Source organism: Polypterus senegalus, chromosome 12, assembly GCF_016835505.1.
Source record: "Polypterus senegalus isolate Bchr_013 chromosome 12, ASM1683550v1, whole genome shotgun sequence".
Taxonomy (NCBI): Eukaryota; Metazoa; Chordata; class Cladistia; order Polypteriformes; family Polypteridae; genus Polypterus; species Polypterus senegalus.
The window spans coordinates 156,996,970-157,020,160 of NC_053165.1; the positions used below are offsets into that span (position 1 = coordinate 156,996,970).

The 23,191-nt window shown below is 42.6% G+C and overlaps 1 protein-coding gene across 3 annotated transcripts; it reads left to right on the top strand.

Annotated features, from left to right (window-relative positions):
* The first annotated feature begins 8,470 nt into the window (after positions 1-8,470).
* On the top strand, positions 8,471-17,848 carry trappc5 (trafficking protein particle complex subunit 5). Of its 3 annotated transcripts, none has more exons than XM_039770432.1 (3): positions 8,471-8,563; positions 10,802-11,071; positions 16,590-17,848. In XM_039770432.1, exons 2-3 carry the CDS (start codon positions 10,802-10,804, stop codon positions 16,884-16,886), a joined length of 567 nt encoding a protein of 188 aa, XP_039626366.1. In that variant the 5' UTR covers positions 8,471-8,563; the 3' UTR covers positions 16,887-17,848. The 3 variants fall into 3 exon arrangements, with proteins under 3 accessions (XP_039626366.1, XP_039626365.1, XP_039626367.1); XM_039770431.1 differs by lacking the exon at positions 8,471-8,563 and adding an exon at positions 8,574-8,843; XM_039770433.1 differs by lacking the exon at positions 8,471-8,563 and adding an exon at positions 8,593-8,663.
* Positions 17,849-23,191: the final 5,343 nt, after the last annotated feature.

A 23,191-nucleotide genomic window follows, 5' to 3' on the forward strand; every position in this document is an offset into this window, starting at 1 on the left:
TTTTCCAAATGACTTGCAATTTTGCACACTTACTCACTTCCGATGACAATACACAAATCAATAACCAGTTTCACTAATTGATCAATGAATCCATGTTAATTAAGAAATGAAATTTTATATGAAGAATAGTTCAAAACTTCACCAATAGATGGCGATAGTAATGGATAGAAATATTAAAGAAAGTGATAAAATATTGATTACAAAATTATACTAAAACAAACCCAAGACTAAAAAGTTAAAAAATAATATATATATATATATATATATATATATATATATATATAAATTCTTTTTAAAAACCACACTTATATTAAGTTAAAAAGTGTACTAAAAAGTAAAAAAATAAGTTTCTCATACATCACATGTAAAATAAAAGCGTGGGTGCTTTTCATCAATCAGCATTCAAAAAACGCTTCTTAAAATCTTAGCAAATATGTAATATTTGATCATTTTCCTTAATAAATAAATGACCAAGTATAATATTTTTGTCTCGTTTGTTTAACTGGTTTCTCTTTATCTACTTTTAGGACTTGAGTGAAAATCTGATGATGTTTTAGGTCATATTTATGCAGAAATAAAGAAAATTCTAAAGGGTTCACAAACTTTCAAGCAAAATTGTATATCTATCTATCTATAGGTATGGACCATTGCACAGTGCTTTATAAAATGCTATGAATTCTTAAAGTCACACTGTTTTTCTATCTATCTATCTATCTATCTATCTATCTATCTATCTATCTATCTATCTATCTATCTATCTATCTATCTATCTGTTATATAGGGTTATATAAACTGCTCAAAAAAATTAAAGGAACACTTTGAAAACACATCAGATCTCAATGGGATAAAGAAATCCTCCTGGATATCTATACTGATATAGACTGTGTAATGTGTTAGGAACGAAAGGATGCCACATCGTTTGATGGAAATGAAAATGATCAACCTACAGAGCCCTGAATTCAAAGACGCCCCAAAAATCAGAGTGAATAAATGATGTGGCAGGCTAGTCCATTTTGCCCAAATTGAATTGCAGCAACTCCAAATTGTACGCAGCACTTTGTATGGCCCCTGTGTTCTTGTATACATGCCTGACAACATCGGTGCCTGCTTCTAATGAGATGACAGATGGTGTTGTGGGGGATCTCCTCCCAGATCTGGACCAGGGCATCACTGAGCTCCTGGACAGTCTGAGGTGCAACCTGGTGGCATTGGATGGACCAAAACATAATGTCCCAGAGGTGTTCTATTGGATTTAGGTCAGGAAAGTGTGGTGGCCAGTCAATGGTATCAATTCCTTCATCCTCCAGGAACTGCCTGCATACTCTCACCACATGAGGCCAGGAATTGTCGTGCACCAGGAGCCACTGTACCAGCATAGGGTCTGACAATGGGTCCAAGGATTTCATCCTGATACCTAATGGCAGCCAAGGTGCCTTTGTCAAGCCTGTAGCGGTCTGTGTGACCCTCCATGGATATGCCTCCCCAGACAATCATTAACCCACCACCAAACTGCTCATGCTGAATGATGTTACAGGCAGCATAATGTTCTCCATGGCTTCTCCAGACCCTTTCACTTCTGTCACGTGCTCAGGGTGAACCTGCTCTCATCTGTAAAAGCACAGGGCACCAGTGGTGCATCTGCCAATTCTGGTATTCTATGGCGAATGCCAATCGAGCTGCATGCTGCTGGGCAGTGAGCTCAGGGCCCATTAGAGGACATGGGGCCCTTGGGTCACCCTCATGAAGTCTTTCTGGTTGTTTGGTCAGAGACATTCACACCAGTGGCCTGCTGGAGGTCATTTTGTAGGGCTCTGGCAGTGCTCATCCTGTTCCTCCTTGCCCAAAGGAGCAGATACTGGTCCTGCTGATGGGTTATGGACCTTCTATGGCCCTCTCCAGCTCTCCTAGAGTAACTGCTTGTCTCCTAGAATCTCCTCCATGCCCTTGAGACTGTGCAGGGAGACACAGCAAACCTTCTGGCAATGACACGTATTGATGTGCCATCCTGGAGAAGTTGGACTACCTGTGCAACCTCTGTAGGGTCCAGGTATGGCCTCATGCTACCAGTAGTGACACTGACTGTAGCCAAATGCAAAACTAGTGAAGAAACAGTCAGAAAAGATGAGGAGGGAAAAATGTCAGTGGCCTCCACCTGTTAAACCATTCATTCCTGTTTTGGGGGTCATCTCATTGTTGCCCCTCTAGTGCATCTGTTGTTAATTTCATTAACACCACAGCAGCTGAAACTGATTAACAACCCCCTCTGCTACTTAACTGACCAGATTAATATCCCAGAAGTTTCATTGACTTTATGCTATACTCTGATTAAAAAGTGTTCCTTTAATTCTTTTGAGCAGTATATATATAGTGCCTTTCCTATCTATCTATTGTGGAACAGGCCCAGGACACAGACAGACGGACATCGTTATTTCACCCACACACGTTTATTTTGTACAATATTTACAAACTTTAGTCAGTGCACGTCCCAGTGCCTCCAGCACCGATCCCCCAAAGTCCAGGCCTCACAGTCCTTTGTGCCTTTCTCCTGGCCGCCTCCAGTCCTCTCTCCAGCTCCGTCCTCTTCCACCTGACTTCCGCTATCGACTGCAGGGAGGCGGCCCCTTTTATTCCACCCCTGATGGGCTCCAGGTGTTTCCCGGCGCTCCTCCTTGGACACATCCGTGTGTGGCGGAAGTGCCGGCTGTGCACCCGGAAGCCGTCCGGGTGTCTCCCGTCTTCTTCCCCCCAGCACTTCCTGGTGTGGCGGAAGTGCTGGGCTCCAGGGTTCCTCAGGCACCGGGGCGCCGCCTGGCGGTGGCCACGGTCCCCTACAGGGTTGGGCTTCCAAACCCCCTACCCAAGGTCACCAACAAAACCAGGGCGGTCACCCCCTTGTGGTCGGGAGGAGGCACCAGCCCTCCTCCGGTCCCCTTGGGCGTCCCGGCTGGGCTCCACCCTCAGCCGCATGCCACACTATCTGTCTATCTATTATATAGTGCCTTTTATATCTATCTATCATATAGTGCCTTTAATATCTATCTATCTATCTATCTATCTATCTATCTATCTATCTATCTATCTATCTATCTACTGTATGTGGGTCTGCCCAAATCTGCTCTGTTGCGCCCTAAGTTGGTTCAAAATGCTGCAGCAAGATTCTTAATTGGGTCGAGGAAACGGGATCCCATCTCCCCTCATTTTAACTTCTCTCTCCACTGGCTACCGGTGAAGTGTCACATTGGTTTTAAAATCTTGCTGTTTGTTTTTAAAGCCTTGCAATGGTGTCGCTCCAAAATATATCTGTGACCTCCTTCACCCCCTATGTGCCACCGAGAGCACTGAGGTCATCTGGACGACTGCTCCTTGTAAGTCAACGGGAGGCCGAGCTTTCTCAGTTGTTGCTCCTCGGCTTTGGAATGATTTGCCTTTTCACGTCAGGTCTTCATCCTCCATCGAGGTTTTTAAAAGTCAGTTTAAGACCTCCTTGTTTTCTTCCGCCTTTCACCATGTATAACGGGATTGTGGTGGATGTTATAACTGGTTGTCTTATTGATCTTCTTCTGTAGGATTGTCTGCATTGTGTTTACTCTAATGCGTCTTTGTACAGCACTTCGGTGTAACCTCTGTTGTTTTAAATGTGCTTTTATAAATAAACTAGCTGTGTAAGCCCATGCTGTAAAAAGCCCAGGGTCCTAAAAACTATTAAAATCGTCAGAAAAAAATGGAAATGCAGAGTTGTCAGGGATTTGAAAGGTACAACTCTGGGCATCTTCCTCCTAGGAGGATTCATTTGGCTGACAACAATAACAACAACATTTATTTCTAGAGCACATTTTCATACAAACAATGGAGCTCAAAGAGCTTTACATGATGAAGAAAGAGAAAAAAAGACAAAGCAAATAATTAAAATTAGGGAACACTAATTGACATAGAGTAAAAGTAAGGTCCGATGACCAGGAGGACAGAAAAAACAAAAAAAAAAACTCCAGACGTCTGGAGAAAAAAATAAAATCTCCAAGGGTTCCAAGGCCATGAGACCACCCAGCCCCTCTAGGCATTCTACCTCACATAAATGACCTCAATCAGTCCTCATGGTATTCAGGGTTCTTATGGAAGAATTTGATGATGATGGTCATGTGGACTTCTGGCCTTTAATCCATCAATGTAAGGACATCACGGTGCTTTGATCAGGTGGTGGTGGCACACTGACGTGCTGTAGCAGCCTCGCACTTAAGGGCCAGAAAGACACACACACTTCCACGTGCAGACGTTTATACATAAGATTATCTAATTTAATTCTCTACCTGTGATAATATTGACTCCATTAGCCCACACATTGTTACTGTCTAGTGCCCTGATATGAGCCACTGCTCTTCTCACCAACTTTAAACCCCCCAAAATATAAACCTTGTGGGATTCATCTTACCTGCACTGACCGGTACAGGCGAGGTCCAGAGCGGCTGTTGTGTTGGATTCGACTGAATGTCACCAGGCTGACGCACCACATGAGCCATTGAGAACTTAGAAGATGTAACCTCAAGACGTAGAATCTGAAACAAAAAGCTAACTGTTAGATGTCAGCTGATCTTGTTTCTGAGAAGAATCATAAAAGCAAAGAATAAAACGCTCGGCCCACCCAATCCCTTATTGACGCCTCAAAGACTGCGGTGTCTTCTGATTGGCCCTCTCGGCTCAAAGAGATCACAGCTGCAGATACGCCACTGAGGTGAATATCCGCTTTGAAGACTACGGTTAGAACACGCAAGGTGGTAGTTGTGCTCGTACCTGATGCCATTTAACTACCAAATTATTTTCTAAAGAAAAGCATTTTAGTAACTGATTTCATAATTTTTGGACTATGTCACAGTATTTGTAGATTTTCTTTACCCAGTTTGGGGTGGCACAGTGGCGCAGTGGGTAGCACTGCTGCCTCGCAGTAAGGAGACCTGGGTTCACTTCCCGAGTTTGCATGTTCTCCCTGTGTCTGCGTGGGTTTCCTCACACAGTCCAGAGAGGCGATCCTAAATTGTCCTTGGTGTGGGTGTAGGTGTGTGTGCCCTGTGGTGGGCTGGCGCCCTGTCCGGGATTTGTTCCTGCCTTGCGCCCTGTGGTGGCTGGGATTGGCTCCAGCAGACCCCCGTGACCCTGTACTTAGGATATAGCGGGTTGGAAGATGACTGACTGACTTTATCCGAGGATCATTGGGCTGTGAAAGACCAGCCTCGGCACAGACAGACACGGACTCCAAATCTTCAAAACACGCACCCTTTATTGTGCAACACACAACACCAGCACAGTGCACACATCACCACACTCTACTCAGTCCTTTTCCTTCCTTCAGCCGCCTCCACTCCTTTCTCGCACACTCCGTCTTCTTCCTCCCGACTCCGGCTCCTCTAATGGAGTGAGGCGGCCCCCTTTTATCTCACACCGGATGTGCTCCAGGTGCTCTGTAATGGTCTCCCGGCTGTACTTCCTGGTGTGGTGGAAGTGATGTCCTCCAGGGCTCCAGGACAGTCCAGGCATCCCCTGGTGGTGGCCACAGATCCCCACAGGGTTGAGGTTCCCAGCTCCATCCCCGTGACCCTGATGGAATCCAGGGGGGCTGCCCTCTTGCGCCAAAGGAAAGATAGTGCCCCTCTCCCAGTCCATCCTTCTTCCAGGCGTCCCGGTGGGACAGGATCCCTGGTCGTCCACCACAGGACCTAGAGTTTAATCCATCAGCATGGGGTCCAATTGAGGAGCCTCTCACTCTCGCATTTGCACACTCCCACCCGGGCCAACTTCAATTTGACATTTAAACCTTCAGGACGTGAGCCACAAAGAAGAAAGTGCTGAAGTTGCACAGGATTGAAACCTACGTCTCTGCATCAGTGAGGCAGCAGCACTTTGCTCAAGCCGTGATTTGTCGACTTACAGTGTTCAGTGTTTTCATTTCTTTGGTTCATTCATGTTTTTCCGCCACTATGGCGTGGAGTTGCACACAAAGTGTGGGCCCTCACGTGGCCAGTTTACAATCAGAACACACTAATGGTTTGCTCTTTGTTGCTGAGTAAAATAAAAAGCTTCAACTTTAAAACATTACTTTCTAATGCGATTTGTTTCAAGCTTTTTTTTAGTACTAGGTTGTTGTACCGTGTTAGCCGTTATGAATGTAGAGAAAAGCCAAGCAAAATGACACCTTTTATTGGCTAACTAAAAAGATTACAATATGCAAGCTTTCGAGGCAACTCAGGCCCCTTCTTCAGGCAAGATGTGATACAGAAACTGAATTTTCCTGTGTTTATATCCACACACTAGGACAAGAAACAACAATGGTAAATTTTTTTTAAGAATTCAAAGATTTTTATTAAGGTTTTGTTTTTTTTTTTTTTGGTTTTGAACATCCGGGCGTCAATTAGGTGAAGGCCTTAAAAGGTCGTCTCGGCAGCCATTTTGTGTCTGAGATAGCGCAATACGTGTCGTGTACTCTGTATTATTTGGCAGGTACTATGTAACATGTCTTCTCGTAACTGAGGTGGATGTCTGCCGGCTGGCCAACCAAACACATGTTACCTGGTACTGGTAGGTATCCACCCAAATTTCAGATTGTGATCAGAATTATACAAATATATATATATATATATATATATATATATATATATATATATATATATATGGAGTTTAAGTACTTCGGGATCTTGTTCACAAGTGACGAAAGAAGGGAGCGGAAGACCAACTGGCAGATCAGAACGACGTCAGAAGTTATGCAGTTATGGTCAGATGTTGTGCCAGCCAGTCATTGTGAAGAGGGAGCTGAACCAAAAGGCGAAGCTCTCAATTTACCGGTTGACCTTCGTTTCTACCCTCACCTATCTATGGTCATGCACTTTGGGTAGTGACCGCGTCCAACTGGGAGGAGACCACCGGGCGGACTCAGGACAAGCCAGAGAGATGATATGTCTCAGCTGCCCTGGGATGCCTTGGTATCCCCCAGAAGAGTTGGAGGAGGTGGCAGGTAAAAGGGATGTCTAGGCATCATTGCTTATCAAACCCATATACGTGGTAGAAAATGGATACTATCCCACTATCTATGGATTCTTTTCCCTTAGATTCACTTATCTGCTATTAAAGAAGTGCAATCCATTTTGCGTCATCTGCGGTTCACTCACTTCTATGTGCAGCCAATTCGGAGAGGCCTGTCTCAAGTGAGCAACATGTCAGAATGAGCCATGACAGGTCTGGTGAAACAGGTTAGATATCCAGGACCGGAACTTGCAATCGCTCCCCACAAATGAGGAATTCCCATGAGGTGCAGGTTATAAGCTCACACTGATTGAGTCCCTGCCATTTGTACACATTGCCCAGTGCTACTGTAGATTGGACGGTGTAGGGAGGTCCTCAGATCAGGCCCACTGCAGTTGATTGTGGCCTCTGCCAGAGCATCCAGAAAATGATCAGACTTGACTATTGTTGTAATAAAGTTTCCATACGTGAAACAGTGGAAGGATCATTACCACGCCTTGAGGGGCGAGAGCCCGGGCATCCACCCCATTAACGGCCCTACACCCAAGCCAGCATCCCACTGGAGCCTATCCCCATTTTTCCCTTAGGATCAATGCTTCAGTATCTGCAGTTTCCGTATCTGCAGGGTTTTTCAGGAAATATAAACCCGGAGAGTGGTGGCTCTGAGGCTAGGGAGCTACACTGGCAATCGGAAGGTTGCTGGTTTGAATCCCGTAAAAGCCAAAGGGGTCTCTGCTCTGTTGTGCCCTTAACCTGCAATTGCTGAGTGCTTTGAGTAGTGAAAAAAGCGCTATATAAATTCAAAGAATGATTATTATTATGGATAACATTGACTGTGCATAATTAATTGTTTTTATTTTTTGGGTTTCCATTTTACTTCTACAAAAAGGTTTTCATTAACATCAAATTTTGAAAAAAATCTTATCATTAGGGATTGTGAAATGCTATTTAATCAGTTTGGTTTTGTTTAAAGAAATTCTGTCCAAATTTACGGACTAAGAAGCACAATTTGGACCTGGAAAAAATCCGCTTGGTTAGCGCCATCTACTGTTTGTTACGGTTTTTGCTTTCCAGTAAATTATATATTTTTTTCATCTTCACAGAATGTTACATGTAAGTCCATTTTTAGTCAGTGCCAGCAGGGATTTGGGTCATATTTTCGTGATGAACTACACAATTCACTACTTTAGGTTAAATGATATTTTAGTCTAAATTAATCTAATACTGTAAACGAGTCTACACATCAGTCAGGCGAGGTTCAGTTTCGTATCCTCCAGTTTCCCAGCATTCATATCGCTTTCTCGTTTGCTCTCTAGCCTTTGTTTGATCCTCTGTGGTCTTAATGTTTTCTTAAGGACACAATCCAGGGCTTTCCTAAAAAGAATAATAATAAGTACATAAATAAACCTTTTCGTATAATATTAAATATTGCGAAAGAGTCAGACTTTTCTCCATTCTTTTTTTTATACAAAAAAGGTTTAGGCGGGTCTCGTTTATCATGTGACCAACCCGGATATCCGGCTGGCGCTGGTCTCTGATTCCGCTGGAGTTGTTAAAGGTATCTGTCAGTATCTTCATAAAGAAAACGTTCACACCTGAGGAGGGGAGTTTTTGTAGCCGTTGTGTGCAAGGACGTAACACTGGCTTTTTCACTTAAGGTTTTTCTCGGGCCTTGGAGCCTACTTCTGCATAAAACGGCTTTGGAAATAAGATGATGTTTGGTTGCGTTATTAGCGCGAAAAAGATTTTGTATTTGTTTTTAACTGCAAGTGAAAGTAAAACGTGCGGAATCAGTAACGCGACATCACTTTGAGCCATTTGGGTTGTCGAAAATGCAGGTAATGTACGAAATAAAATGCGCCTGCCATCATTTCATTTAAAATTCTATAAATCATATACCTGTTTCAGTTGAGATGTAGTAAATGTTTCGCGCAGTGCATTGTTCAGAATAAGTTTCTGTCCGATTTAACATCATAAAAATTGTACATCCGATTACATACTTTGAAAGGCTGGCCATATCCATGTAGAATGTCTTATGGATATAAACGTGTGTTGTAAAATGTTTAAAGCGTCCGCTCATTACTGGAATTCTTCAGCCGGCATCCACTTGAATTTGTTCACGAAAGACTCGGGTGACAGTCGCCGGAGTGGCCGACAGGACGGTCCGGGGCGTCTCTGATATTCGGCTTGATTTTTCTGAGTAGCGAGCAGCCTGTGATGGACTATCGTCCTGCCCTGCGCCCGATGCTTGTTAGGTTAGGCTTCGGTCTCCCTGCGACTCCGCTCTGGATAAGCAAGTTAGAAAAATTGGTGGACGGAAAGTGGCCTAATATATCAATGAATAAACTGTGTTACAGCCACTCCGCACTAACTAAAATAATAAGTCTGAATTAGCGTGTTTGAAGAACATAATAAACAAGAATAGTTGCGTCAGGTATTTAAAATATTAAAATATATGCTTTAATGTTTAAAGTCTCGATTGTAACATAAATGTGTCATTTTTTCACCCTGAGATAGAAGTCCATAGAGGGTTAGATCCCCAGTAAAAAGATCAAAAATGCAAAATAACGTTCATAATCACTGACCTTAAAATAATCTAAAACAATAACCCCACACGTTCATGCTTGAAATTTGTAAATTATTACCTCCTGGATGTGGCTCTTGCAGCGCTAGGGCCACTGGTAAGCAATCAAATATGATCATATTTGTGATCAGCAACATTGAAATATCGTAAAATGACACTCCACATTGAGCTCAGAAGTTCAATAAATATAAACATGACAAACAACAAACCCCTCCTTAAATTAAATACACACCACAATGGCTAAGAAAGAAAATGGCTGACATGGGTAAAGATGAATAGGGCAGGCCCAGTTCCAGTGAGGCACTATAAAGGTGTATTGTCATCACGCTGTCTGTTTAGTCCAGCCATGTGGAGCAGACAGGTGATTGCATCGTCCACTCCAAACTTTGACCAATAGGTGAACTTCAGTGGGTCCAGGTGGTCCAAGACCAGCCTCTCGAAGGCCTTCATGATGCAGGATGTAATGGCCACTGGTCTGTAGTCATTAGGTGAAGAGGTAAAACTTTAACTACACTGCCACTTTATCTGTCTCGGTTCATGTAAACGCATTGGAGCATTGCTCTGTTGGGCCCTTGAACAAGGCGCTTAACCTGCAATTGCTGAGCGCTTTGAGTAGTGAGGAAAGCGCTATATAAATGTAAAGAATTATTATATTAATGCAGGGCGGCTTGGTGGCACAGTCACTAGCAGTTTGACTGTTGTACTCGGTTCTTGTCCATGTGGAGTTTGAATGTCCCCCCTGTGTCTCCACATATGTGCTTGTCAGATTGATTGGTCATGCCAGATTGGGCCCAAAATGGCCAAAGCTGTTGCGTTAGCTTGCACCTAGTGCTGCTGGGGTGGACTTCATCCAATTTGGAATGTAAATGTTTTAAGATGCTGGCACCCTGCCTGGGGTTTGTTTCCTGCCTTGTGCCCTGTGTTGGCTGGGATTGGCTCCAGCAGACCCCCATGACCCTGTAGTTAGGATGTAGAGGGCTGGATAATGGATGGATGGATGTTTTAAGATTTTTATTTTATGCTTGTAATTGTGTATGTTTCATTTGTCATAGATGCTTTACGGTTATGTCTTTATATAAATTTTAAAACAACACGTTTTGCTATTCCTTGTTATCAGTCTCGATTGGATGCAGTGTAACTGTAAAGCTGAAACTTGGGAAGGCAGCTGCAATCAAACAAAGGTGACGCTTCTCTGTTTCTTTATTTCTCAAGATGGATACACGGTTCACCAGAGGGAAGTCGGCCATCCTGGACCGCTCGCTTACACGTCCGAAGACCGAAGTGAGCCTGAGCGCATTCACCCTGCTCTTCTCGGAGATGGTGCAGTACTGCCAGAACCGTGTCTATTCTGTGTCTGAGCTACAGGCCAAACTGTCAGAACTGGGACAGCAGGTGGGCGCACGCATCCTCGACGTGCTGGTACTGCGAGAGAAGAATGGCAAACGGGAAACAAAAGTCATAAATGTGCTCCTCTTCATTAAGGTTAGTTGTCACTTACCACTAATGGGTGAAATCACAGCCACAGCCAGACAGCAGGTGCTGACACAGTCTTAATATGTTGATGTAATTATGCCAATGTACTGTAAAAGGTCATGACTGAGTGGTTTATGCAAGAAGCAAAGCACCTCAGTGAAGTGCACTTAGAATAGGAAAAGCGATTATGAAGTTCAGCGCCATTTAGTTGATTTCACGGGGTGTCCAAAATGTGTACATTCTGTGGAACTTGCATAATGCAGCTTTATTTTTCACTTTGCTTGCTACATTACTGTAATGTTTATGAGATCAAATTAAGATGGAAGACAGAAGTTTTGAGGTGATGTTGTTATACTTGCTGATCATGGTGCTGAGAGTAGAGAAGTGTTGTCTGCTGAGTAGCACATAAAAATAACGACTTCAGTGGACTCTGTACACGTGACAGTAATGACCCTCTAAACCACAGGTGTCAAACTCCCAGTCTGGAGGGCCGCAGTGGGTGCAGGTTTTCATTCTCACCCTTTTCCTAATCAGTGCCCAGTTTTCACTGTTAATTAACTTCTTTTCCCTCTATTTTAATAGCCCTGTTTTTAAGGATTAAGTCTTCTGAATTGATTCTTTTCTTCATTAAATGACAGCCAAACAGAAATGAGACCTGAAATGAGCCAACAGATGAGCAGCTAAATTGGGGCTTCAAACTCAAACCAGTTCCTTAATGAGAAGCTGATTCTTGCTGTTAATTAAACCCGTTATTCAATTCCATGGCTTGTTGCTGCTCTCTTTTTGCCACAGCAGACATTTCCAAAACTGTTGATATTCTGTTTTTTTCCTAAGAACTCCTAAAATGTTTTGGTAACCTGAGGGATCAACCTTAGTGAGACCTTCATCTTTATTTTCAGATTCTGTTTGATGGGGACAGGTGAGCTGCTCATGTCCTGCTTGTTTTATGTCTCATTACTGTCTGGCTGCTAAATAAGGAAAAAACTACTAAGGGGCCTGAGTCGAGCTAATTAAAGCTAAGGCCAAAGAAGTTAATTAGCATCAAAAACTGGTCACGAATTAAGAAGATGGTTAGAATGAAAACCTGCAGCCACTGCGGCCCTCCAGGACTGAAGTTCGACACCCCTGTTCTAGACCTAGGAAACTTGCCTTCATGGCATTTACAATACAGAATGAGTCCTTTCATTGCCACCAAGTTCACTATAAGCTTGGTCTGATCATTAGTTTGTCCCAAGGGGGAAGTTTAGCTTTTTAACAATAATAGTAATAATTCTTTCCATTTATATAGTGCTTTTCTCACTATTTCAAAGCACTTTAGTGAGTGGGGATCCTTTAAACCACCTTTAATGTGTAGCATCCACCTGGATGACCTGACAGCAGCCATTTTTGTGCAAGTACGCTCACCACAAATTAGCTATTAGGTGGTGAACTGTCGCGATATGGACGCTGTATAGCGCCCGACCCAAAACAGACTGACACTAGAGGCACGTATAAAAACACTAAGACCTTTATTTTTCTTCAGCTGGAGGGCACGTCTTCTCCGTGAACCCCCCAGCCACAACACAGTCCCAGACCACAGTACAGTCACCAAGCACCTTCTTCTCTCACCACCACTCCTCCTCAGCAAGCTTCATCCTCCACCTCCCGACTCTGGCCATCGAATGGAGGGAGGTTGCTGGCTCCCTTTTATTAGGCACCCAGAAGTGCTCCAGGTGGTTGATTGCTGACATCTGGCTGCACTTCCAGGTAAGGCGAAACCAGTGCCCAAAAGGGGCCAGCCGCTCCTGTTGCAGCACCCCCTGGCGGCGCCTGCAGAACCCCACAGAGTGGCACAGAACTCCAATCCCCATGAATCCCTGGGGGAGTCCAAGGCTCCACTGCAACCCAGGGGTGCTGCCATCTAGCGTCCAGGGGAAGATACTGGGCTTCCCACCATTGTCCCCCTGGCATATGTGGTGAAGGGGCATCCCGGCTAGGCAAGAGCCCCAGCCATCTGTCACACTGTACATAATACTTTTTTTACATATTTAGTTTATTTTTAGTTTTTGTCATTCCAAAACCCCCTTTTAACTAATATTGTCTAATCATGTGATAGCAGTTTTACATAAAAGAAACTTTACTGGTAACTGTTTTGTCTTGTAGGATACTATGGTGTCCCTGTTTTCCCCTTTATATTCTTTGTTACGTAGACTTTACCAAAATGCTTAAATCCCATACACTTCCCAGTCAGTGGTCCGATACACTACTCCAGTTCAGTACTTCTGCCCCTCTTCCATTCTTTATCTATAACCTCAGGCAATTAGACAGAGTGAAAAAACAGGCAGGAGAAAGAGCTACACTTTGAACTACGCATTATAGGTAATACGTTTTATTATAACTAGGGCCATAAGAGCAAATAGGATGTGGCCTTGTAAACCAAGACCACACACCATGACAGTGCTAGATATGTCATTTCAGGTGGCACTGAAACTTAAAAGTTGCATTAGATTCTTCCTGGTCGGCTCATCCTCTGCACAGGCCCAGGCAGCCTGCTTTCTTGAAGTCCTCAGCAGACAGACAGAGCATTCCTTTGCAAATCTGTCTCCTTTTACTGGCTAACTAAAAAGATTACAATATGCAAGCCTGAAGAAAAGGGGCCTGAGTTGCCTCGAAAGCTTGCATATTGTAATCATTTTAGTTAGCCAGTAAAAGGGGTCATTTTGCTTGGCTTTTCTCTACATTCATAATGGCTAACACGGTACAACACCCTACAAGTCTGTCTCTTTATTGTCCCTATGTAGCCCCTGACAAACACACCGTCCTGGGCCATTCACCAATCGGGCACAGCACCCCCCACGCCCACCCCTGCCTCAAGTAATTTGGTTTCGTTTTCAGCATCTTTGAAACAATCAACCAAGTAAGGAAATGAGAGTCATTAAATAATAAAACTAGCCCTCCCTGTCACAGGTGACCAGTAATTCAGTCATAAATACCAACATTCTTAAAGTTTGGGTGGTTAGTGAGAAAAACTGGTTTGTCCTTTTACCTTGCTGTTTAAACATTATAACAATTAAAACTTACAGTACGTATATGTAACATTATCAGTCCGCCACAGTGAAACCTACATTTTATTAAGATGACTTAGAAATTGTAAAGTAGATTAGAGAATCTTCATTCTAGCATGCAGTACAAAGACAGGTTTAAATAATTCTATCTGAAAATGTGTCCAATCATTTTATAGCTGTTAATGTATTTGTTGGCTAACTATTGTAAGTAACTAACAAAAACGAAGGAGTCAAATCCCATTGATGTCTGCTCACTACCACCACCCCTCAAACTTGCTGGCTAACGTCAATGACGGCATTTTGTCACTGCTGAGGATGATGCTGACATTTCTTAGTGTGCTGCAACAGCACTGAGTCAATGAGAAGTTTGGATCAATACTGGCCAATACAGTAACTTAGCCCTTGTGGTGGGTGGCTGGAATCTTTACCCGGTCAGGACATCCCAAGTGTGGAAGGACCGGGGGTTTGTTTGGGAGAGAGTATTACTGGGACAGTTTCTCCCCCGACGCCGATAGAGGGCAGCCCCCTTGGTTTCCAGTAGGGCCATGGGTTATAAGCATGGGAGCTCAACCCTATTGGAAACCTTAGCCTCCGTCAGGGGGTGCATGGGCCTTTCCAGGACCTTATTTGGTCACGCTAGCCGGAAGAAGCTCGTTGGGCACCTGGAGTCCTTCTGGGCGCCCTATAAAAAGGAGCAGCCTCACTCCTTAAGTTGTTCAGAGTCGGGAGGAGAAGGACTGGCAGCAAGGAGGAATTATGGTGTGATGTGTCACAGGACTGGTAATTTGGGCACTGCATTATGTAAGTAAATGGGTGTACTGTGTCCAGGTTGGCGTGCCACCCTTTAAAGTTAACTTTGATTGAAAAGGTGAAGAAGTCTGAGGACCTGCTTTTAAGGATGCCACTAAAATAGACAGAATTTTAGGACTTTACGTATCCCCAGGGAGAAATTTGGCTTTTTACATATGCTCTTTAAAACATAAATACATACAAACATATATGCATAAATAGGTAAATAAGTAAGCAAGTAAATAAATAAATAAACACACCCTTTGGTTTGAACATGTTAAGCAAGAAAGAATCAAATGAAAGAAAAGTTCTGACTTGGTAGTCCGAGTCCCAGTGAGGTGCTATACTGACATATTGCTGTTGCTGTAAAGGAGCCCCCTTTGTGTTTCCTGACACACTTCAGTCGAGTAATTCGTTGTCTGAAAGTCCTCAGTGTTTGTCACAGAGAGGATGTGCAGCATTGTTCATAACAGCACTGTTTTAGTTCTCTCCATCATTACTACCTCTGGGGGTCCTGAGTGCGTCCAATAACCGAGCCTGCCCTTTTAATTAGCCTGTTGATTCTGTGGGCCTCTCTTGAAGTGATGTTACCAGCCCAGCACACCACATTGGCCATCACACAGTTACCGTAGATGGGAAGGATGTTGCTGTGCCCCTCATTAAAGGAACACAGTCTCCTAAGGAAAAAGAGCCAGCTGTGCACTTTCCTCTATAGTTCCTCTTTGTTCCTCCATCCTGTCATTAAAGTTTACTTCCAAGTACAGGGAGATTCACTCGAAAGAGGCCCTGAATATTCTGTAATAACTCTCGCTAGGACAAAGCAATCTGAACAAAACAACGTGCGATGTGCTCCTCAGTATACAGAGCTTCAAACAAGCCGGGATGCCCCTGTGTCAGAGTGATGAGATGGGCACCGGACAGCCTTCACGACGTTTAACCTTCGTCTGCAACTTCTGGGTGTATACCGCCCGCACCCCTTCACTCCGTCACTCGACTTCTCATCAAGATGGTGGTGTCCAGTATTGAGCAGCGCGTCTTCATGGTACAAACCTATTGGGCCACCAATTCATTTAAGCGATGTCAGAATCAACTAGATGATCGTGAGTTAACGGAAGGTGACGTCCAGCAAGATGTCTCGCACGTCGGCAAGGAGCATGGCAGAAATTGAGTCCTCCTTTGGCAACAGGGTCATTTCAAGGGGGCTTTGGCCACCACGGTCCCTGGATCTGACACCAGCAGGCTTCTTCCTTTGGGGTCTGCTCAAAGGAAAAGTCTATAGGAACAAGCCTCACACTGTGGAAGATTTGAAGGAAAATATCCAACACGAAATTGCTGCTATTCCACCCCCCGATACGTTCAGGACCATGGAGTGCTGCGTCCAAATGCATCTGGCAGAAAACGGAAACCACTTCCAGCATCACATGTAATGCAATCGATTCCACATACGTCAAGGTAGAGAGAGTATTTTTTTGGTTCAGATTGCTTCATCCTAACAGGAGTTACAACAGAGTATTCTGGGCCTCTTTCGAGCAAATCTCCCTGTATTTGTAAGAAGTGGCTAACTAAATAACAAATAACAGCTGCAAATGTTTTCATTGTTAATAATTTGAGAGACGTTTAAATAACAGCCTGTCTTCCAGCTATTGTTGTCATGTCTGACTAATAAATTGCCGTGTTTTCTCATGTGTCTCCAGGTCAACGTGTGGAAGGCATTGTTTGGCAAGGAAGCTGACAAACTTGAGCAGGCCAATGACGATGACAAGACCTATTACATCATTGAGAAGGAACCTCTCATTAACACCTACATATCCGTGCCTAAGGAGAACAGCACCCTGAACTGTGCCTCTTTCACGGCGGGCATTGTTGAGGCTGTCCTCACCTTCAGTGGCTTTCCTGCCAAAGTCACTGCTCACTGGCATAAGGGCACCACGCTCATGATTAAATTTGACGAGGCTGTTATTTCACGCGACAAGGCCCTTGATGGACGCTGAGTAACGTTATTCCACAAGCCTGTATTTATAGACTGTCATTGCAGAAGGGATGCTTAAAGAATGATGTGTGGTGGTTAGGATGTAAAAGGCCTCTTTGTGGAAGCCGTTTTGTTTGTCACTTGATCCAAAACACTGCATTTGTCGAGACCTGGACTCTGAACTCATCGATGGAGGTATGTGAGCTTAGAGTGCAGTGTCAGGCATTTCAAATGACAGTACAGCATGTTTCTTCAGGAACACAGAAATCAGTTTAACTGTGTAAACGGAGTTAATCATTGGAGAAACTTTACAGGAAATTCATTGACACGCCTGTCAGCAGTAAAAACCAATTAAGGACTTAACGGTGTGACAAAGAAGAGAAGAAAAGGCTTAACTAATAAATACCTGGACTGTTTAGGGGGATCTGTAATCGCAGTGTAAAGATCACCCGCTCTTGTCATGGCTTATGTCCATTATTGATTACTCCCAGCGAGTCTCAGCAAACGACTCAAAATCATTTAACGCTTCTGCTCGTAGTATCTTATGACATTTTAAGGGAATTTAAAACTGTTTGATTTAGATTGTTACATGCTGTGTATAATTTGTCTTGTGCATTGAGGAATTTGACAGTTTAAAATGAATGTGCTTGTATGATCTAATATTCTGTAAAACATGAAAAAGACTTTGTCTGAGAAAGTCATAGATTACTTTCTGTACTTTTTGTTTAGCCCAGTCCCGTTACAAAGAGCAGTGCTACTTCAGGGTGGAACTTGAAGACCTGTCTACAGTAGTATATACAGGACAGAACAGCTTTAAATGACATTTAGACAAATAAAAATGAAACAAAAATGTCTGTTATAGCAGAGGCACTGTTATTTCTAAAAGAGATGACCACTATTTCCTCTTCTACTGTAAACTCCGACATGCAGTGAGAAAAGGATATGCCACAATTAACAGTGAATAAAGTACTGAGTTTAATCTGATTTAAGTCATTTGAGGGGGATTTAACATTTAATTTCATTAAGCGGTGCAGTGCTTAATTCTGTTATGCAAAATTAAACTAATTTACACCTGTAAACGAGGGACAAGATCATAAACTAGACCCTAGGGCCACATCCACACTACTACATTTTTATTTATAAATGGTATTTTTAAATGAAAACTGTTTCTGTACACACTAGCATTTTCACATTGTGTACAACCGTATCCCCCATCATCACCAAACAAAACAACCAAAGATGCATATAATGTACACTTTCACCTACACTGGGTAAATCCATATCAGTGGAAAAATCCTTAAGGGGATGTTACTGCCGCCGGCCAGCGTGTTTATCGCAAAGCTGTAGTGACCAGTAAATGATTTGCTTTTTGCACATATGTGCAGCATTCAAACTGTAGAAAATGCAATTTTAGATGCATACAGGTACGCGACACTGAAAGCGACTCTCCTATGTCCGCTATGTTGGAATATACAGTTTTCTTCCATGAAGCGAGACCAATCAGGGAACGAGAAATTGTAAATAGCAGGATTCAGTCAGGGAAGGGGCACATAATAAGCATGAACAAGTCTGTGTTTTTAAAAGTCCTCATTTTCTGCTGCCCACATTGCAGCGCTGAGCCGATGTTTTTAGATGTATACTGCCCTGGAGAGCCCTTTCAAAAAGTCCGTTTTCAGGGGTTAAAAATGCAGAGGTTGTGTTGACGAAAGGCAAAAACAAAACATTAATGTAGAATTGTGGCCTAATTTTATATGATACCCTTCTACATCAAATACTAAGAGTCACAAAGGGTCTCGGGGCAGGGAATTGAGTCAGTGGTCTTGTGCCTCACAGTCTTAAGCACAAGCTACCTGACTGAACTTATATATGTACAGTATGCTCAAAACATGGTGACTTGATAGACTGTACTGCCTCTCGGCCTCCTTTATTTTCCAGGTACTCCAGTTTTGCCATGACATCCCTGATCTGTTCAAGTTAGATATCTTAGCTCCTCCATACAAGTGAAGATGCCATCTTATCTTACCCTGGGCATGATGAAGCAGAGACAGGCTGTAGCTCTCCATGACTCTGCATTGGATTACATGGGTTTGAAAAGTTAATAAATGAATAATTAAAAGTGCTTGACATATGGGGTTAGTATTACTACAAGGCTCACATCCAAGGCTGTGGAATCGGAGTTTTGGAAAAAAATCGGGTTATTGGAGTCAGAATTGGTAAAAAAAAAAAAATGTGCAGACTCCAACTAAATAAAAATTGTAATATAATAGGTTACAATTTTCAATCTCGCATATACTTACTCGATTAAAGTCTTCTTTTCATAAACTAGGGGGCTTTGCCCCCTGCTCGCTTCGCTTGCCCACCCTCTCCGGGGCATGCTACGCTTCAGCCACTTCATGTCTCACTGATCATTTAAAAGCCTGTACAGCAGCTGTCCTTTTCCCACTTCACATCTCTGCCGCTCAAGTTGTGAAGGGGGCTGAACACACGCTAAGGACATGCAGACGGAGGAGACGAAGCCGCTGCTGCCGAGCTGCGTGTTCTGCTTGTTGCGCTGCTCGTCAATCATTTAAAAGCCTGTGCAGCAGCAGCTATCCTTTTTTGTCTCCCTGCCTTGTCTCGTGGGACATTAAAAGTGTCTCTTGAGAAAATCATGTATTGTCTCCTTCCAAGCCTTGTTTTGTGTGTAATACTACTCAATGTTTGTAACTTCTTTAATAAATAATATAAAAAAGCCATAATGACATTGGCAAAACCTTTAAACCCAAACTTGTAACAGGTTAGGGTGCTCAGATATTGCCTGATGATTCACGCTGGCAGTGGTGAAGTGCTTTGTATCTTGTATGTTGTGTGCTTTCAATCCACAGAGTAGATAATAGGAGTCGCAAACAGAGGGCTCGGAGTCGGTGGTCCCATAAATCGAGGAGTCTGAGTCGTGTACCGACTCCATGGACTCATCAGCTGGACTTTCAACAACTAGTAATTTCACAATTCTAATATTAATACAGTTATATTGCCCTGAGTGTTATGTTACCCAAATTGAATTTGCCATTTTACTGTGTGTTTAAAGATATTTTTTATGTATGTGAATAATGAAATTTACCTTGCGTCTGTTAATGCATTACAGCACTCTGAGGTTGTACTCGGTGAAGACTGCTACACAAAAATGAATTGAATTTGGATTCAGTTGCCATCCCAGTCACTGTCTGGGTGGTCTTGGAATATTCATCACTTTGTCCCATGTATGGCGTACAGTGGAATTCCTACTTGCTGCAACAACATTTATTTTTATAGCACATTTTCAAACAAAGGATGGAGCTCAAAGTGCTTTACAAGATGTCAAAAGAAATAACTGCACGCAAAGAAAAACAAATTAAGATTAGATAAGAATAGTAATGCATAAATAGTATACACAAATAATTATTTCACACTTACATACACTGTAAAAAATCAGTAAATTTAACGGTAAAAATACTGTAAATGGTGAAAATAAGACCTTTTCTGAAAAAAAGGAAAGTTACCTTATATGTTCTACTGAAAATTACCTGTATATCTTAAACAATACATTTCATTATATTTTACAGCCAAGTTCTGTAAAATCGATATTTTTCTACCTTCAAAATACGCTAAATACCGTTTATTGATGCATTACAGTTACACTGAAAAAATCTGTTAATTTTACAGTGTAAAACTGTAAAAATAGCGAAGGTAAACAACCGTAAAATGTAAAACGGTAAAGTGCTGTGTCAGTAACACTGGTTACGATATTTGCATAAGGACACGCCCCTTTTTGCAATATTGTTCCTGGTGAACCGCATACCTTTGAATAGTAGGGAAAAAAACTTAAACTAAGTTAGCAGACTTGTTTTTCCCTGCGTGCTGAAGGTTTTTTGAAGTTATGGAAGCTGATTTATGGTGGGTTGTATTCGATAAGTAGGACACCATACACCACAAAAGAAAACTTGACTTCCCCAGCAGACAACGCGCCATGACTTCCTTAAACAATGAATTGTTTTCAATGTGTATAATTAAATAGTACATGCTTGCTTTTGGTTGTTGTTACTTTACTGATGCATACTGTGTACTGGGGTTTGACTCTGACAATACATATTGTTTGTTGATTGTCACATTTATTACACAGCATGAATTTCTGGTTATGGTTAAACATTCCATTCTGTTGGGATTTGCTGCAAAAATCAAATAGTTTTTAATACAAAATTATACTGTAGACCTAAAAATAGTCACCTTATTTATTACAGTAAAAGTTTCGCAACCCAGCTGCCAGTATTTTATCGTAAATGTAACTTTTTTTTTTTTTAAAGTGTACTCTAGACCAAAAAATGTCGTCCCCTTCTTTTTTACGGTAAAATTCTGGCGACCCCAGCTGCCAGTTTTTTTTACCATAAATTTAACATTATTTTTTTACAGTGTATGATAGTTATCTAATTAAGGGAGCCCATAAATATAGAAGTGTTTTTTTTTTTATTCTCTAAATGACAGTCTGATGATTAGTCAAAAAAAAAAACGCCAGTTAAGCTGCAGAAAAAAAAAAGTCTGTAGGAGTTCCAGGCCAAAGACCACCCAGCCCCCTGCTAGGCATTCTTAAGTTGCTCTGTATTGTTTTTTTGTTTTTTTTTAGGCTTTATCTTCAAAGATTTGACACAGTGGGTGTTATGGTGCTAATCAACCTGCAACACATTGGCAGTGGCCGGTCTGTGTTCCTTATCAGAAATAACTACCTTACTACAAAGTTAGAATTCTAATGTCTGATATCAGGTGGGTGCAGGAGGGATATAAAGTATGACAGCCCAGAAAGGACAGTGAAAGATAAGATAATTTGATTCTGTAGATGGCTGCAGAATAATTCTAATTCATGTCCTCAAACTCGCAGGCTTTTCCAGTAATTTTTTGCCTTCAACCAAAAATTTTCAAGAGTTTGTGAAACCACTCATTGCTTAATTAGCACAATAATCTGCAGCCATTGCACATGCACTTCAGAAAGAGGTCATCCACCCAAAGCTAAGCCTGTTCAACCCCGGCCAGAACTTAGTAGGTCGGAGTGGTGGCTCTGAGGGTAAGGTTCGAATCCCCATCACTGCCAAAAGAGATCCTACTCTTCTCGGCCCCTGACCTGCAATTGTTCCAGGGGCGCTGTACAATGGCTGACCCTGCGCTCTGACCTCCAAAGGGGGATGTGAAAACTAACAAATTCCTAATACAAGAAACTGTATAAGGCAAAATAAAGAACAAAAAAAAAAAAAACTTGGGAGACCATCCATCTAGTGAAAAGCTTGGGTTTTGCCTGGAAGAGGTGTTGGTGAGGCCAAGAGAGGGAGCTTACCCTGTGGCATGAATGTGGATCCAATTGTCTCAGTGCAGTGATGGCGGACATTGTGCCGTAAAAATGGCGCCGTCCTTCAGGTCAGCTGTAAAAGTGAGGTCCTGACTCTGTGGTCATTAAAGAATCGGCTGTATCCTGATAACCTGGCTAAATTGCCCATTGTGGCCTTGTAATTTTTGGCCTCCTAATTATCCCCTGCTGCGGTGGGCTGGCGCCCTGCCTGGGGTTTGCTTCCTGCCTTGTGCCCGGTGTTGGCTGGGATTGGCTCCAGCAGACCCCTGTGACCTTGTGTTAGGATATGGCGGGTTGGATAATGGATAGATGGATGGATAATTATCCCCTGTCACTAACTGACTATCTTTCTCTTACCACTTTACCTCCTAATAGCTAATATGTGGTGAGTGCACTGGTACAATAATGGCTGTTGTCGCATCATCCAGCTGGGTGCAGCACATTGGTGGTGGTGGTTGAAATGGCTCCCCAGTCACTATACAAAGTGCTATATAAATGTGAACCATTATTATTATTAAATTGATCCTATTTTTATTGGTTTACTGTCTCAAAAAGGGGAAAGAGAAAAAAAGCTAATGATACGCAAGAACTTCTCTGCTGGAGTTGTCTGTGCTCCGGACAATCCCTGCACCCATGCTCAGTATCAAAATGGTGGCATCTTCTCTCCCTTTTTCATGTGTGAAAAGATTTTTTTCCACATATTGTTTTCTCCTCATACAGTATGTGAAAGATATACCTTTTAGATTAATTATCTGCTATAAATTGCTAGACTAACACACCATTCTAATGATAATTAGCATGACCTAATCTGACCCCAAGCATCTGAACAACAGCAGTTTGCCTTTAACTGTAATGAATAACTTCAGTTTTAAATCAATATTAGGTTGAGGCATATCTCCTCTAACTTTCATTTACTTAAGCCATAGTAAACGTGTATTAGTGTACTTGCTTTTTCATCATTTCAGTGAAGATTAGCA